Source organism: Montipora capricornis, chromosome 6 (genome assembly GCF_036669925.1).
Source record: "Montipora capricornis isolate CH-2021 chromosome 6, ASM3666992v2, whole genome shotgun sequence".
NCBI classification, from domain to species: Eukaryota; Metazoa; Cnidaria; class Anthozoa; order Scleractinia; family Acroporidae; genus Montipora; species Montipora capricornis.
This window is the reverse complement of record NC_090888.1, coordinates 51,378-67,500: the sequence shown is the minus strand read 5'-3', so window position 1 is coordinate 67,500 and position 16,123 is coordinate 51,378. Positions and strand designations below refer to the sequence as shown.

Genomic DNA, 16,123 nt, shown 5'->3' with positions numbered 1-16,123 from the left:
CAAAATGTAATATATGCCGATTTTGAAGCAATAAGAGAAAACGTTCATGGTTGTAAACCAAATAACGACAAATCATACTTATTCTTATCAAAAAAAAAACAAATTGTTCCTCTGGTTATAAAGTTTTTTGTTGTTATGATGACAAATATAGCAAAACAAGTTCAGATTTACAGAGGTGAAAATGCTGCATACAAATGTATGGAAAAAAAGCTTGAAGAGGTTAAATATTGTAAAAATGTTATTAAATACAAATTCAACAAGCCTTTAAAAATGACAAAAGAAGATGAAAATAAATTTAGAAAAGCTGATGAATGCCACATTTGTAATGAAAAATATATTAACAAAGATATTATAGTAAAAGATCATTGTCATATTACTGGAAAACACAGAGGATCAGCTCATCAAGATTGTAACCTAAATTATAGATTGACTGACAAATTGCCAGTTATATATCACAATTTAAGAGGTTATGATAGTCATTTCATTATGCAAAATATTGGTGAAATAGCTAAAAACCACACATACAAAAATAAGAAAGGAGAAGAATGACAAATGAATATTAATGCTATCCCAAATAATATGGAAAAGTATATGGCTCTCATGCTTGGTAATCATTTAACATTTATTGATAGCTTTCAATTTATGAGTTCAAGTCTTGATAAACTAGTTGGCAATCTACCTGATGAATCATTCAAATACACAAAAGAAAGATTCGAAAAGGAAATTTTCCAGATTATTAAACAAAAAGGCGTTTATCCTTATGATTATATGGATAGCTTTGATAAATTCAATGAAACAGAACTACCAAAAAAAGAAGACTCTTACAGCATATTAAATAATGATCATTAGACAAATGATCAATACAATCACTGATGAAAAAAAATATGTATTAAATTAACATCAAAGCCAACTTAGGTAAGCAGTAAAATATTCAACGGAAATCTAGTGGCTATCCACAAGATAAAAGAAACACTTACCCTAAATAGACCAGTTTATGTTGGAATGTGTATTTTAGATCTAAGCAAAACGCTAATGGTGATTTTCATTATGATTATATCAAACAAAAGTATAATAAGAAAGCAAAATTATTATTCACAGATACTAATAGTTTGTGTTATGAAATTGAAACTGCTGATGTTTACAAAGACTTTTGTAATGATAAAGATAAATTTGATAATAGTGATTATCCTGAAGATAGTCCATATTTCAAGAAAGCAAAATTATTATTCACAGATACTAATAGTTTGTGTTATGAAATTGAAACTGCTGATGTTTACAAAGACTTTTGTAATGATAAAGATAAATTTGATAATAGTGATTATCCTGAAGATAGTCCATATTTCAACAAAGCAAAGAAAAAAGTTATAGGCAAATTCAAAGATGAAACTTCACGAATGCCAATCACTGAGTTTATCGGCTTACGATCTAAAATGTACTCATATATAAAAGACAACAACCAAGACGGAAAGACCGCTAAAGGAATTTTAAAAAATATTATTAAGAATAATATTAAACATGAAGACTACAAAGATGTACTATTCAGTAACAGACAAATACATAATACCATGAAAACAATCAGACGCAACTTACATCAACTTGGAAGCTATGAGTTGAATAAAGTGTCATTGTCATGTTTCAATGACAAGCGCTATATCCACGAAAATGGTTTCACAAGTTATGCTTATGGTCATTATAAAATCAACACACAAAAGCAATCTGAATGATAAAGTTTACTTACAAAGTTTCATTGTCCTTGCTTCATTGCTATATCAACGAAAAATGGAATATCAAGTTTTATTTACAGATATAAATTCTGTTAAGCCGGTTGCTGTGATTGGTTGAAAAAAATCATACTGCTGTCTCATAACCTAAAGACAATATATTGATGATGACTCATTTCACGTTCGTGATTCTTTCCTGTTTCATTTGATTATATGAATATTTAACACACTTACAAAATAGAAACCAAAATGGAAAAAAAAAATCATTTGAGAAACAATTTTGGTAAAAAAAATGAAAGTTGTGATTGGTTAAAACTGACTTAAATATGGGAAAAAACCCTTCATTTTGTTTTCATGTTCCATTTGATTGATTATGTGAATATTTTAACACGCTGCCTGTATCTTCCAAAGTAGCTTCCAAAATGGAAACCAAAATGGAAATAAAAATCATTTGAGAAATAATTTTGTAGTAGGTAGCAAGGATTGACAGGCCTACACAACTCCTTAACAATAGAGATTTTTGTACCGTATTTCCGGTTTTTGAAGTTACACTCTCACATGAGGCTATTGTATTGTATTTTTTGGTCTTTGACCTCTTTAAAGTTTCGCTCTCACAAGCACGTCCTTGAGAGATTTTCCTCGTTTGAAGGATATGAGTGGTGGCTCTTTGAAAATTTGCCGTAGAGAAGGCTGATTTTGTATCAAGTGCCATTTTTCTAATAAAACTTTTTTAAGGTGTGGCACTCCCGGATGATACTGTGTCACAAAGGGCAAGATATCCTTTGGGTCTTCATTTTTTTGTTTCAGCGCTGATTCCCTTTCTGTAAATTTAATGTCCGATAGAAGTGTCTCAATCAGACGTTTCGGATAACCTCTAGCAAGGAGACGTGATTTAAATTTGTTAATGTTCTCTTCAAAAGTTGTTTTTGAAGAGTTAGTGCGTAGGAGTCTTAGGGCTTCGCCCTTCACGAATCCTTTTTTGACACCTGGTGGGTGGCAGGAGGAAAAATGGGTGTACTGAAAGGTTTCAGTTGGCTTGAAGTGTGTTTTTACATCCAGAGTGGATTGATTTTGAAAACGTTTGCCTTTGTATACAACAGTGTCTAGAAATGTGGCTTCAGTGTTCGAGATCTCAGCCGTAAATTTTATTGTAGGGTGGTGTGAGTTTGCTTGTGTGATGAACTTGTCTATATCCTGTTTGCTGACATCCCACAACGAAAAAATGTCGTCAATGTATCGTTTCCAAATCAGTGGCTTTATGACGCTTTTGCTAAGAATTTCTGTCTCGATGTAGGCCATGAAGATGTTTGCGAAAGCAACGGCCATTTTCGTACCCATAGCGGTACCGTGAATTTGAAGATAGTTCTTTCCGTTGAATTGGAAAGAGTTTTCTTTAAGTATAAGTCTTAGCATTTCTTTGATATAGTTAGTGGGAATTGGAGGGTTATTTTTGTGAAAATTTTCGTACGCATTGCATACTGTAGTGATTCCCTCTTCTTGCGGTATATTTGTATATAGACTTGTGACGTCCATCGTTACAAGGAAAGTTCGTTTTCCCATCTTCGTCTTTTCAATGAAGTTGATAAAATCTGTGGAGTCTTTCAGATAAGACGTTTGTGATGTGGAAATAGGCTGAAGTAATGTGTCAACAAATGCTGATATTCTTTCTGTAGGCCCGTTACAACCAGAGATTATTGGTCTCCCTACAAGAGTAGGCTTGTGGATTTTAGTAAGGGTATAGAATTCAGGTATTCGCGGTGGATTTGGTGTTTGAGACAACCATTTTTTAGTCATGTCATCGATATAGTTGTTACGGCTTAATTCTGAGATCAAGCGTGACACTTTCGTATGTGTTTCTTTCACTATGGGTTTGTCAAGAGGCTTGTAGTTATTTAGGTCATTGATTTGAACTTGGCCCTCTTGTATTTTATCATTTTTATTCATGACAACAAGTGTGGTTCCCTTGTCCGCCTTTTTAAAATTTAGATCTTTGTTTTGTTTCAAAGCGTTCAGTGCTTTTCGTTCTTTGCGTGACAAGTTGTGTTTTGGTCTGGTTATTTTTATCTCCGCAATTTGAAGTTTGACCTCTTCCAGGTAGTGTTCTAATGTTACTGATGGTTGAACTGGCGGTTCCCAATTCGATTTTACATAGAAGGGATGGATTGATTTGTTTTGCCCACGAAAAATGTATTTTAAACGCATTCTTCTTGCAAAGGCTTTATAGTCCTGCAAGAGCTGGCGCTTTATTTTGTTTTTCTTTACTGTGGCAGTGGGTATAAATTTTAGGCCCTTCGTCAATAAGCTAAATTGGGTGTCAGTTAAAACCTCCTCAGAGAGGTTTTTTATAAAATTCCCATTGTTGTTTGTAAGGGACTTGTTTGATACTTTTTTATAAAAGTGACGACACATTTGAAATTAAAGACATGTTTCGGTCGTGCAACGACCATCTTCAGTTGAAAGTAGAATTAATTTGAAGTTACATTTGAATTTATAATATGCTAAACAAAGATAAATAACAACGTGAAATAAATTGGGAATCTAACAAAATAGCCAAAGGTAACAAAAAAAGAGTGTACAATGGAACATGTTGATTAGAACGAGAGAGTTAAATTAACGTGATATAATTGCTTATTTAAAGAAGGTTGCTCCCAGGAAATATGTAAGGCCTCTTTTATCTTGACCTGGAATTTTGTGGTCGCACGCTGTAATTCTTGCTATGTCGGCGAAACCAGCCGACACCTCTCGACACGCATTCGCGAACACTTAAACAGGGACAGGACCTCACATATCTTTAAACACCTTCAACAATCCGAGGCATGCCGTAACTCCTGCTCTGCGGAATGTTTTGAAGTTATAGACCGTGCGACCACAAAATTCCAGGTCAAGATAAAAGAGGCCTTACATATTTCCTGGGAGCAACCTTCTTTAAATAAGCAATTATATCACGTTAATTTAACTCTCTCGTTCTAATCAACATGTTCCATTGTACACTCTTTTTTTGTTACCTTTGGCTATTTTGTTAGATTCCCAATTTATTTCACGTTGTTATTTATCTTTGTTTAGCATATTATAAATTCAAATGTAACTTCAAATTAATTCTACTTTCAACTGAAGATGGTCGTTGCACGACCGAAACATGTCTTTAATTTCAAATGTGTCGTCACTTTTATAAAAATTGTTGTTAGTCTGCTTCTTTCCAGATCTTTTGATACTTTTCTGCGTTCATTGCGCTTTTTTGTTTTCATTTGTTTCTTTGTAAGTTTATGTTTTCCCTTCTTTGCGCTGTCTTTGTGGGTAGTGTTATTACATGACTCAGTGAAAAGACATGTGTACTTTTCAACATTTTTATTGTTTACAGCTGCTTGTAATGTTGACAGTAGTGTTGGCACCTTCTCGGAATCCATTCCTAGAAGAGCTGCTAGGCTTTTGACACTGATATCCGCCGACAGCGGTTGGTTTTGTAATTTGTTTAAGCTTGTATTAGAGCCTCTCTTAGCAGTGCCTTTTCGGACAGTTTTTCCTTTCTCCTTACGAAGCCTAGTCTTTTGTTTTTCAAGGCGGCGGTGGTTAAATCTAGTTAGCGCTGAGAGGAAACCTTGCTCTGCTTTTAGTTTAACCGCCTGAATGTCTTTTTTAAACTGTTCGTCCGGCGGGATATTTGCCCGCGCAGTGTAACGTAACGACTTCGGACAAGTTTTATTGTCCAAGTGTTTTTGTAGTTTTTCAATGGACTCCTCAGTTCTCTTGATTTTTGCTTCCAAAGAGTAAAGATTGTCTGATTCTGCTTTTCTTTTCCTGTTGTCTTTCTGTCTTTGCTTTGCTGATCCGTCAGGCTGTTTCGTTTGGGGCTGGTAGCTCGGTATTTCTTCCTCGGACTCTTCCATCTCGGTATCTTTGGAGCTTCCAGGTAAAGTAATTTCGTTCAATGCTGTATTTAATGGGCTCGTTCTAGGCAATAGAGCAACACTGTAGTCGTCTGTGGAGTCCATTAGTGAAGCAATAATTCAGTGTGGTTTTCAGCAAGACCGCGGTTTCGAATCTTCACGATTCTCGTCAGTTGCAATTTCAACTATTTTTCTTGGGGAACAGTAGAGTGTTTAACTCAATTCTATTCCGCCGAGAAACGTACTGGTAAGTGGGTTATATAGCCACAGTAATATGAGATTAGGATCGAAAAAGGCGCATTCCAATTGGTCCTTGCCAGTCAATTAGTTAGCTGTATTTTCGATCCGTTTAGCTGTCAAGCTATGGGTTGTGTTTTCTCAGAGGACTAAAAATGGAGTTTTATCGATGTAAACAGAGTTTTTTACATTTTTGTACTACCCAAGGTTGGAACACACTATGAGCTGAACATTTTAGTTAACTTTCATTGTAATAAGTTCAGCATAGTTCGTGTATTTCAAAGAATGTTCATTCATTTTGGTGCAGTACATGATTAGTAATATGAGTGTTTTATTTAGGTCTCACGTGTAAGGACGGGGCTCTGTCTGGAAAAAGTCACAGTAGTAGGTAGCAAGGATTGACAGGCCTACACAACTCCTTAACAATAGAGATTTTTGAACCGTATTTCCGGTTTTTGAAGTTACACTCTCACATGAGGCTATTGTATTGTATTTTTTGGTCTTTGACCTCTTTAAAGTTTCGCTCTCACAAGCACGTCCTTGAGAGATTTTCCTCGTTTGAAGGATATGAGTGGTGGCTCTTTGAAAATTTGCCGTAGAGAAGGCTGATTTTGTATCAAGTGCCATTTTTCTAATAAAACTTTTTTAAGGTGTGGCACTCCCGGATGATACTGTGTCACAAAGGGCAAGATATCCTTTGGGTCTTCATTTTTTTGTTTCAGCGCTGATTCCCTTTCTGTAAATTTAATGTCCGATAGAAGTGTCTCAATCAGACGTTTCGGATAACCTCTAGCAAGGAGACGTGATTTAAATTTGTTAATGTTCTCTTCAAAAGTTGTTTTTGAAGAGTTAGTGCGTAGGAGTCTTAGGGCTTCGCCCTTCACGAATCCTTTTTTGACAAGTAGTAGGTAGCAAGGATTGACAGGCCTACACAACTCCTTAACAATAGAGATTTTTGTACCGTATTTCCGGTTTTTGAAGTTACACTCTCACATGAGGCTATTGTATTGTATTTTTTGGTCTTTGACCTCTTTAAAGTTTCGCTCTCACAAGCACGTCCTTGAGAGATTTTCCTCGTTTGAAGGATATGAGTGGTGGCTCTTTGAAAATTTGCCGTAGAGAAGGCTGATTTTGTATCAAGTGCCATTTTTCTAATAAAACTTTTTTAAGGTGTGGCACTCCCGGATGATACTGTGTCACAAAGGGCAAGATATCCTTTGGGTCTTCATTTTTTTGTTTCAGCGCTGATTCCCTTTCTGTAAATTTAATGTCCGATAGAAGTGTCTCAATCAGACGTTTCGGATAACCTCTAGCAAGGAGACGTGATTTAAATTTGTTAATGTTCTCTTCAAAAGTTGTTTTTGAAGAGTTAGTGCGTAGGAGTCTTAGGGCTTCGCCCTTCACGAATCCTTTTTTGACACCTGGTGGGTGGCAGGAGGAAAAATGGGTGTACTGAAAGGTTTCAGTTGGCTTGAAGTGTGTTTTTACATCCAGAGTGGATTGATTTTGAAAACGTTTGCCTTTGTATACAACAGTGTCTAGAAATGTGGCTTCAGTGTTCGAGATCTCAGCCGTAAATTTTATTGTAGGGTGGTGTGAGTTTGCTTGTGTGATGAACTTGTCTATATCCTGTTTGCTGACATCCCACAACGAAAAAATGTCGTCAATGTATCGTTTCCAAATCAGTGGCTTTATGACGCTTTTGCTAAGAATTTCTGTCTCGATGTAGGCCATGAAGATGTTTGCGAAAGCAACGGCCATTTTCGTACCCATAGCGGTACCGTGAATTTGAAGATAGTTCTTTCCGTTGAATTGGAAAGAGTTTTCTTTAAGTATAAGTCTTAGCATTTCTTTGATATAGTTAGTGGGAATTGGAGGGTTATTTTTGTGAAAATTTTCGTACGCATTGCATACTGTAGTGATTCCCTCTTCTTGCGGTATATTTGTATATAGACTTGTGACGTCCATCGTTACAAGGAAAGTTCGTTTTCCCATCTTCGTCTTTTCAATGAAGTTGATAAAATCTGTGGAGTCTTTCAGATAAGACGTTTGTGATGTGGAAATAGGCTGAAGTAATGTGTCAACAAATGCTGATATTCTTTCTGTAGGCCCGTTACAACCAGAGATTATTGGTCTCCCTACAAGAGTAGGCTTGTGGATTTTAGTAAGGGTATAGAATTCAGGTATTCGCGGTGGATTTGGTGTTTGAGACAACCATTTTTTAGTCATGTCATCGATATAGTTGTTACGGCTTAATTCTGAGATCAAGCGTGACACTTTCGTATGTGTTTCTTTCACTATGGGTTTGTCAAGAGGCTTGTAGTTATTTAGGTCATTGATTTGAACTTGGCCCTCTTGTATTTTATCATTTTTATTCATGACAACAAGTGTGGTTCCCTTGTCCGCCTTTTTAAAATTTAGATCTTTGTTTTGTTTCAAAGCGTTCAGTGCTTTTCGTTCTTTGCGTGACAAGTTGTGTTTTGGTCTGGTTATTTTTATCTCCGCAATTTGAAGTTTGACCTCTTCCAGGTAGTGTTCTAATGTTACTGATGGTTGAACTGGCGGTTCCCAATTCGATTTTACATAGAAGGGATGGATTGATTTGTTTTGCCCACGAAAAATGTATTTTAAACGCATTCTTCTTGCAAAGGCTTTATAGTCCTGCAAGAGCTGGCGCTTTATTTTGTTTTTCTTTACTGTGGCAGTGGGTATAAATTTTAGGCCCTTCGTCAATAAGCTAAATTGGGTGTCAGTTAAAACCTCCTCAGAGAGGTTTTTTATAAAATTCCCATTGTTGTTTGTAAGGGACTTGTTTGATACTTTTCTGCGTTCATTGCGCTTTTTTGTTTTCATTTGTTTCTTTGTAAGTTTATGTTTTCCCTTCTTTGCGCTGTCTTTGTGGGTAGTGTTATTACATGACTCAGTGAAAAGACATGTGTACTTTTCAACATTTTTATTGTTTACAGCTGCTTGTAATGTTGACAGTAGTGTTGGCACCTTCTCGGAATCCATTCCTAGAAGAGCTGCTAGGCTTTTGACACTGATATCCGCCGACAGCGGTTGGTTTTGTAATTTGTTTAAGCTTGTATTAGAGCCTCTCTTAGCAGTGCCTTTTCGGACAGTTTTTCCTTTCTCCTTACGAAGCCTAGTCTTTTGTTTTTCAAGGCGGCGGTGGTTAAATCTAGTTAGCGCTGAGAGGAAACCTTGCTCTGCTTTTAGTTTAACCGCCTGAATGTCTTTTTTAAACTGTTCGTCCGACGGGATATTTGCCCGCGCAGTGTAACGTAACGACTTCGGACAAGTTTTATTGTCCAAGTGTTTTTGTAGTTTTTCAATGGACTCCTCAGTTCTCTTGATTTTTGCTTCCAAAGAGTAAAGATTGTCTGATTCTGCTTTTCTTTTCCTGTTGTCTTTCTGTCTTTGCTTTGCTGATCCGTCAGGCTGTTTCGTTTGGGGCTGGTAGCTCGGTATTTCTTCCTCGGACTCTTCCATCTCGGTATCTTTGGAGCTTCCAGGTAAAGTAATTTCGTTCAATGCTGTATTTAATGGGCTCGTTCTAGGCAATAGAGCAACACTGTACCTACTACTGTGTACCTACTACTGTGTACCTACTACTGTGTACCTACTACTGTGCCTTATTCAAATTCGCCAACAACAAGAAAAGAACCCTTTGTTTTGAACAATTAGTCAACCTCTGGTTGGACGTTAATGACAATAGATTACATGATGATGAACATCATTATTTGTTGTGAGTAAATGCGTGTCCCTCGTAAAAGCGTAAAATTGCCTTCATTTCATTTCTTGAAGCCTTAATTTCTGCCGTTGTTTTTGTCAAGTCGGGACTTGTGCCCGAGAATTTTTATCTGTTAGTTTAATCCATTTAGATATTTTTAATTTCAAATGTGATAGCACTTTTTTCAAGCTATTCTAATTTTCTCGACCATTTTGAGGCTGGTTCTTCTGGATAAAAATGCCTCTTAATTCTTAATCAAAAGAGTTGATTTTCTTCCACACCTACTTGCCTGCTGTCACCATCAACACTGTTATCCATGAACCGATGCAATAATAAGTATTGTGCTGGACCGTGTTTCTTTATTGAGATCTCAGTCAAAGTACAACACTAATTAATTAGTTCTTTTTAACATTTTACAAAAGATAATCAATCTTGAATTGTTTGGTTTTAACTAGTGGTATCAATCTTTTCTGAAAGGAAAGATTTACAAGGGAACAGATTGGTCTCCTAGGGACAATAAAACGCAGAAAAAAAGTTTGTTGTGATCAGAGGATAGTCATAAATATAATTACATTTGATTGTCTCTCCTTTTTCATCATGTTTTCTTTTAGTCATAATAGTTTTCGCACTCTTTTCACATTACTGGATGCTGTTATAGTGTGCAGACACGAACAGGAAAGTTTTCTGTCCTAATGGTGGCGATATTGTCAGACCGAAAAATTTTCCATATTTTTTTTCACAAGAGATGAAGAGCGAGTCTCCTGTCAATCAAAATGTTTCCTTTGATATGGTTTTCTTTATGTACAATAGCTATTCATTCATTAAAAGTGATCTAAAAATGACATGATATAACGTTCTCAAACTCGTTAATAATTCATAAGCCAAAAACAAAAGAAATCATAACCGTGAAGGAAGTTTGGATATGTGGTCTTAATTAGCATAAAATTTCGCCAACTTTGATCCCAAATATCTCTTAAAATACAGATTCCTTTGAGAAGCAATATCAAACACTCGAAAGAGTGTTTCATCAGATATCCAACCACCTCGAAATCGGTTAAAGAACTCGGCCTTCGGCCTCGTTTTTCAACTCGCTTCTCGGTGTTTGGATATCCGATGAAACACTCCTTCTCGTGTTTGATATATTACTTGACGATGAACGTTGTTAAAAGATTTCAAAGCAAGCGATTGCATCGAAAACATGAATTTCAGAATTGCTTATTTTTGCTTTCAAATGACCCTTGCGCCGCCTATTGATAAATTCTGACATAGGACGGTTGCCTTATGTATTATGTAAAAATTCTTGTGCATCATATCACAATTTTACGCGATGAGAGTACTATTTTGCTCTTGTAGAGGCATACTTTGATGAACAAAGAATACAACAATACACGCCATACATATTAACATAAGTGGCTGGGTATTTTGCAGTTTACCATGAAAGTGAAAAAAAAACGATCATAACTTTATTTTTGGTAAAACAAACTCTTGTTTATCGCAAAATTCTCCAGTTTAAGGTTAATGTTAATTAGAAAAGTCTCAAATTACCATGTGTTATTTTTCTTTGATAACTTCCTCCCTTGAGGATATTTCTTGGTAATTTTCCAGAGATCGTTCATCGCCTTACGTCCTCTTTTAACTAATCACTAATGAAGAACTGGCATTAAAGGTTTTAATTTAATTGTTCATTGTTTCTGCTGTACATGATTGCCATTGGGAATAGTCAGTCAATAGCTACTGATCTCCGGCGCTAATGATGCCAAAACGTGATCCACGAGGAACAGGCAAATGCGTGCTAAATTAATGAGTTCTTTTGTCTACTATTTTGATGATTTTCTAATTGTTCTCAACTTGCTTATAAGGAGCAATCAAACGAAAACATCTGTTTGTTGTCAATGTCCGGAACAGCGAGGAAAGGCGACTTATTTTCAACCCGCCAAGAGGTAACCAGCTTCTCGAACGCATTCTCTTTCAAAGGCTTTTTGTGTATCAATAGTTTAACTTAAGCCCTTATTATTATCCCGTCGTGTAGTTTGTTTTTTGGCTATTTGTAAGCCAATGCAGTTGGTTTAACGAATTAGTCCAAGTTAAAGGTTTTGTAACTCGATATTTATTCATCTCTTATTAAATCAACTAATGTCGGCAACTTATGAATCTTGAACAACATGGCGCAATATGGAATCAGCAGTTCACATGTGTGGCTTTTCATCGGAGCTATACCCGTCATGTATTTAAGTTTTGCCAGCTTCACTGAATTGTCTTTTGAGAGTGGCCATCATAAACTTGCTATTGTTCCTCGATAGGATGCATTGACACCTGATGTTTTGTCATGGACAGCGCTGACTACCAGACCACGGTTTTTTTGCCACCATCTTCCTACCCTATGCGTGTTGTTGACGATTACACTCCAGCCCGTCTCATTTTTCAAGCACTGTACATCACCGCCAAGGTAAGAGACTTCTGCGAATAAATCTCGGGTGGTTTTTACACTTCATTTTGCATAGACTGTATCTCTTCTGTTTGATGTTCCCTAAGATAAGTTTTAAATAGTCGATTCAGCTGAACGTTGTTTGTAGAGCGGTTTACACCATGACTGCTTGTTTCAGATTTTTTCGTTAAAATATACTAGCACGTTAATTCCCATGTGTTTGTAATGGTTTCAATTCTTTAAAACGTTTCAGAAAATGGGTGTTCATTTTGATGAAAGAAAGTAAAATCAATTCCATAATTTTAGAACAAACTATGCAATTTAGAAATGGATTTGAATTATAAACAATAAGCTCATAGTACGAGTCATTATCGTAGTCGCGGTCTTTCACCCACGAATAATGCGTTAAATCGTCGGCAAACAACTGTTGCGGTGCGGGTTATGGGGCAATCTACCGGGAATGGTAGTTTGCCTCGTATCTTTAACTGGAACAATAACGTTACAGTATACATGTCACAGTCAATTGTAAACATGCATGCGAGAACGTGATGCCAACACGACTTTATTTCGTGCATAATTAGTTGCCCGTGTCCAACCAAGAATTGTCAGCATCTGTGTAAACAACTTTTATGGTGACAAAAATAACCCAATGATATCCAGCGCATCAGGGACAAATTTACAGTCAACGCCAGTCTTCCCGTTTTAGACGTTTTAAGCGACTCGTTTGGCTCAGTACAACCTGAAAGATCGATTTTGTTGAGAAATAGCCAATGGTATTTTTCAAGCACGTATCCAGCATCGATAGAAATTGAAAATAGGTGTGAAAATTGCTGAATAAAAAGTATTGCATTAACATGTAAACAATGGATAATTCACCAAGCTCCTTTATAAAATAATTAAGATAGTACGCGCACTCTCATTGGTCAATAGCTTTGTTTAAATGAGATTGTGGAAACATGGCAGTGACATCACACGAATTTTGATTGGTTATGTGTTGTCAGACGCGCGTTTTGATTGGCTGGTAGGAAATATTAGCTTGTATAGGGAAGATCTGTTCCAATCTAGAAGTAAAAAACCAGCATTTTCCTTCACTTGTTTGCGTCTCGGGCCTGCATAACTGTCTCGAATCCTCCCAACTCCCCCTAGTGTTTAGATGAGGTTATGGAAACACGGAAAACGTCCTATTGCTTAAACATGCCATAAAACGGTAATTAACTTCTCAATTCTACCCAGCAATCCAGATTTTTCAGACTCGCCCCAGCTTTCTTTCAACAAATAAGTGGCCCTAAACGATCGATCGAGACCACCAATTGTGGCCCGCGAATTTTCATCCTGTCGAGTATGAAACGTTCATAAATGGGATATACAATTTTTGAAACAAACAACTAACCTTAAGTATTCTTGAACACTAAACTTGAAAATTAACATGAACATTACCGGTATAAAAGTTATGACCTCACACAACTACAGTTACAACTCTAAAATTTGTCCCCAAATTAATGATTTCAAGAGCTTTTTGCATGTGTTTATTTCGTTGTGAAGGTGCAGGTTATCCACCAGTGTGGGTAATCTGCTGACTGTTTTTTAGTTAATTCGATAATTGTAAGTGTAGTATGATGAATGCAACACCGCAAGTCACTTGTATTTTTACATCTAACAGCAATAGCTGGCAACTTTCGTAATCACGTGATTAGTTAATTACCAATTGTATCTCAGTAGGGGACATACGGGACCTCTGTGCCTTGGCTTTCATATACACGGAGTTTTTTTCATAAACACGTTGTCCCGCGTACAAAAATAATCAGGCTATATTCACTTAACCTACATGACGCGAAATTTAAAGTGCTATCTTCAAATATTCGGGCTATTTGTTCTTTAGAAAAAGAAAGGCTTTTTAATTAGTTATCAAAAGAGAAATGTGACAATACTTTTCTGCATGAAACATATTCGTGGTTAAAGTGACGTCATCAAAATAAACATAAGGAATTATAAATCCTTTTGAGATTTTAGTTTAGTCTTCAGGTGTTCTAATAACATCTTTTCACAAAATTTCAGCTTAATAGGGTTTTTCGTCATTTGACGAAGCAAAGTTTAATTTCTATGCTTTTGCGTGACACAATATTAAAACGGAGTCCGAGAAGGATGTCACATAGGTGAAAAAGTGACTTATCCGCTGATATTTTACAATCTAAACAGTCCTTGTACGAGAATAAGTACTCATAAAGATGTTTGAGTCCTCAGAAGACGACTACAGGCTTATTATAGTACAACGCGATGACATATGTCTTAGCTTCCAGCAGCCACATTTGTTCCTCTCGGAGAGACAGAAGCATGCCGTCTCCATACAAAGCCTTTATAAATTTGAGAAAAATATTGCTTCGAATATCTCCCGCACAAAACATCGCACAGACCTGAACCTTTGCGAGACTGTTTGAATATTCATCTTGTTTAATCTGACTCTAAACTTATTTGCTGAATGGTTTTGATGATGGTGTGACAATGAAAACTGGCAATAGAACCCCAGAAGTCGAAAACATGTGGAAATAACAGTGACACAGCAGTGTTCTCTTCAGTTATGGAGCAGAGCACAGCAGGATGGTTATGATTCTCTTAAAAAAAATTTCGACTGAGGCTAAGGTGTATCGAGTGGAAAGGAAAGTTTAAGGATTTCACAAGGAGTAAAAAAAACCCGGTAATAGTGGATTGCTTGGATTTTTAGTTAATAACAAGTGATATTCAGAATGAGAAACAGTAAACACCCACATATAAGAACCTAGAATTTAAGAACCTGGAGTGCTAAAAATCTCATTCTAGACCCTCCTTACATAAGAAACAGTTTAGAGAAAAAAATTGAAATAGGTTCTTATTTTTGGAAAATTACCTTGAAATTACAATCGTCTGAAACAAATTTTAAACTGCACAGATCTTGTTTATAACTTTTTCTCAGTTATGATTGAAATATAAAGGTATCAGTAACCTCATCAAAGGAAATCAGTCGTACTATATGTATCAAAGAGTAGAGATCTTTTGTGGAAATAACAACCAGATTACGAACCCAGACAGCCCAAAACTACTGCAAATACCATGATAAGAACCTGTTTAGCCTCGCGTGGAAACATTTTGGTTCTTATGTGGGTCCTTACTGTAGTATATGTACTACTTATTCCCTCAATAAGAACTGATCACTCTGCTACTACATTCCATGTAAGTGGAATCAAAGAAACAGGACTGAGTCCCTCCTTTTGGAAATCTAACTACAGTCTTTTGGAGGATAAGAAATACATAAAATTGATAACGGACATGTATAGTCACTGGATGGAAGACGGAAAAGATTTGCAAGTTCCTGGTGTCCTGGGACTTTAAGTACAAAACCCTATATGGAACCATTCTTCACAGTAAACAGAAGGCTAGGAATAGGACACAGGCAAAAACAGTATTGAAGGGAAAAACTCAAAGAATGTGCAACAAAGTGTGATAAGGCGCCCAGTCTAGAATCTAATTATTTTCCACATAGAAAAAATAAACTTACAAATAGATACAAACAAAGAAGAGAGGAAAAGAAAGACAATTATAAGGATTGCATTGGTGGTGATAAGGCCTAAAAGATACTACTAAGCTTATATAAATTAGGCCTGCAAATATAATATCTAGCGCTCGTTGAACCAAAAATTTGGGGAAGGAGATTATAATCATAGCTTTTACATACAAAATAAACACATTTAAAGAATTGAAATACAAAATAACATAAATAATTCATAAGAATTTTATGCAAAAAGAAAAGAATGTCAAATTCTCAATTATTGTCGGAAAAGAATGCGTTAAGTGCTTTTTTGTACGAAGTTGCTGAGGTAGAATTTAATTTTTAAAAGAATTATAACGGAAAATTCTTTTAACTCTAACAATAGAGAAAACGAAGTGCACCAGAGTTTCTCGTGGATTAAGTTAGAATTTCTCTTTGGAGAATTTGCTGGCTAACTTGGGAGGAAGAGTTTATTGCAAACGACAAAGCCGAGCGAAGACGCGAGGCTTGCAAGGCGGCCAGCGTAATGCCGCGCCAAGTAGTGCAGCAGGCAGAAAAATTCTCGATTGTGCTGTGAAAAGTGTAATGTAAGGTTACGTAGTG

The 16,123-nt window shown here is 36.2% G+C and overlaps 2 protein-coding genes across 2 annotated transcripts; both read right to left on the bottom strand.

Annotated features, from left to right (window-relative positions):
• Positions 1–2,318: 2,318 nt before the first annotated feature.
• Positions 2,319–5,710, bottom strand: LOC138053068 (uncharacterized). Its single transcript, XM_068899760.1, has 2 exons — positions 5,029–5,710; positions 2,319–3,844 (listed from the first exon to the last, which is right to left on the bottom strand). Exons 1-2 carry the CDS (start codon positions 5,708–5,710, stop codon positions 2,319–2,321), a joined length of 2,208 nt encoding a protein of 735 aa, XP_068755861.1.
• Positions 5,711–6,874: 1,164 nt separating this feature from the next.
• Positions 6,875–9,334, bottom strand: LOC138053067 (uncharacterized). Its single transcript, XM_068899758.1, has one exon. The coding sequence runs from the start codon at positions 9,332–9,334 to the stop codon at positions 6,875–6,877; it is 2,460 nt and encodes an 819-aa protein (XP_068755859.1).
• Positions 9,335–16,123: the final 6,789 nt, after the last annotated feature.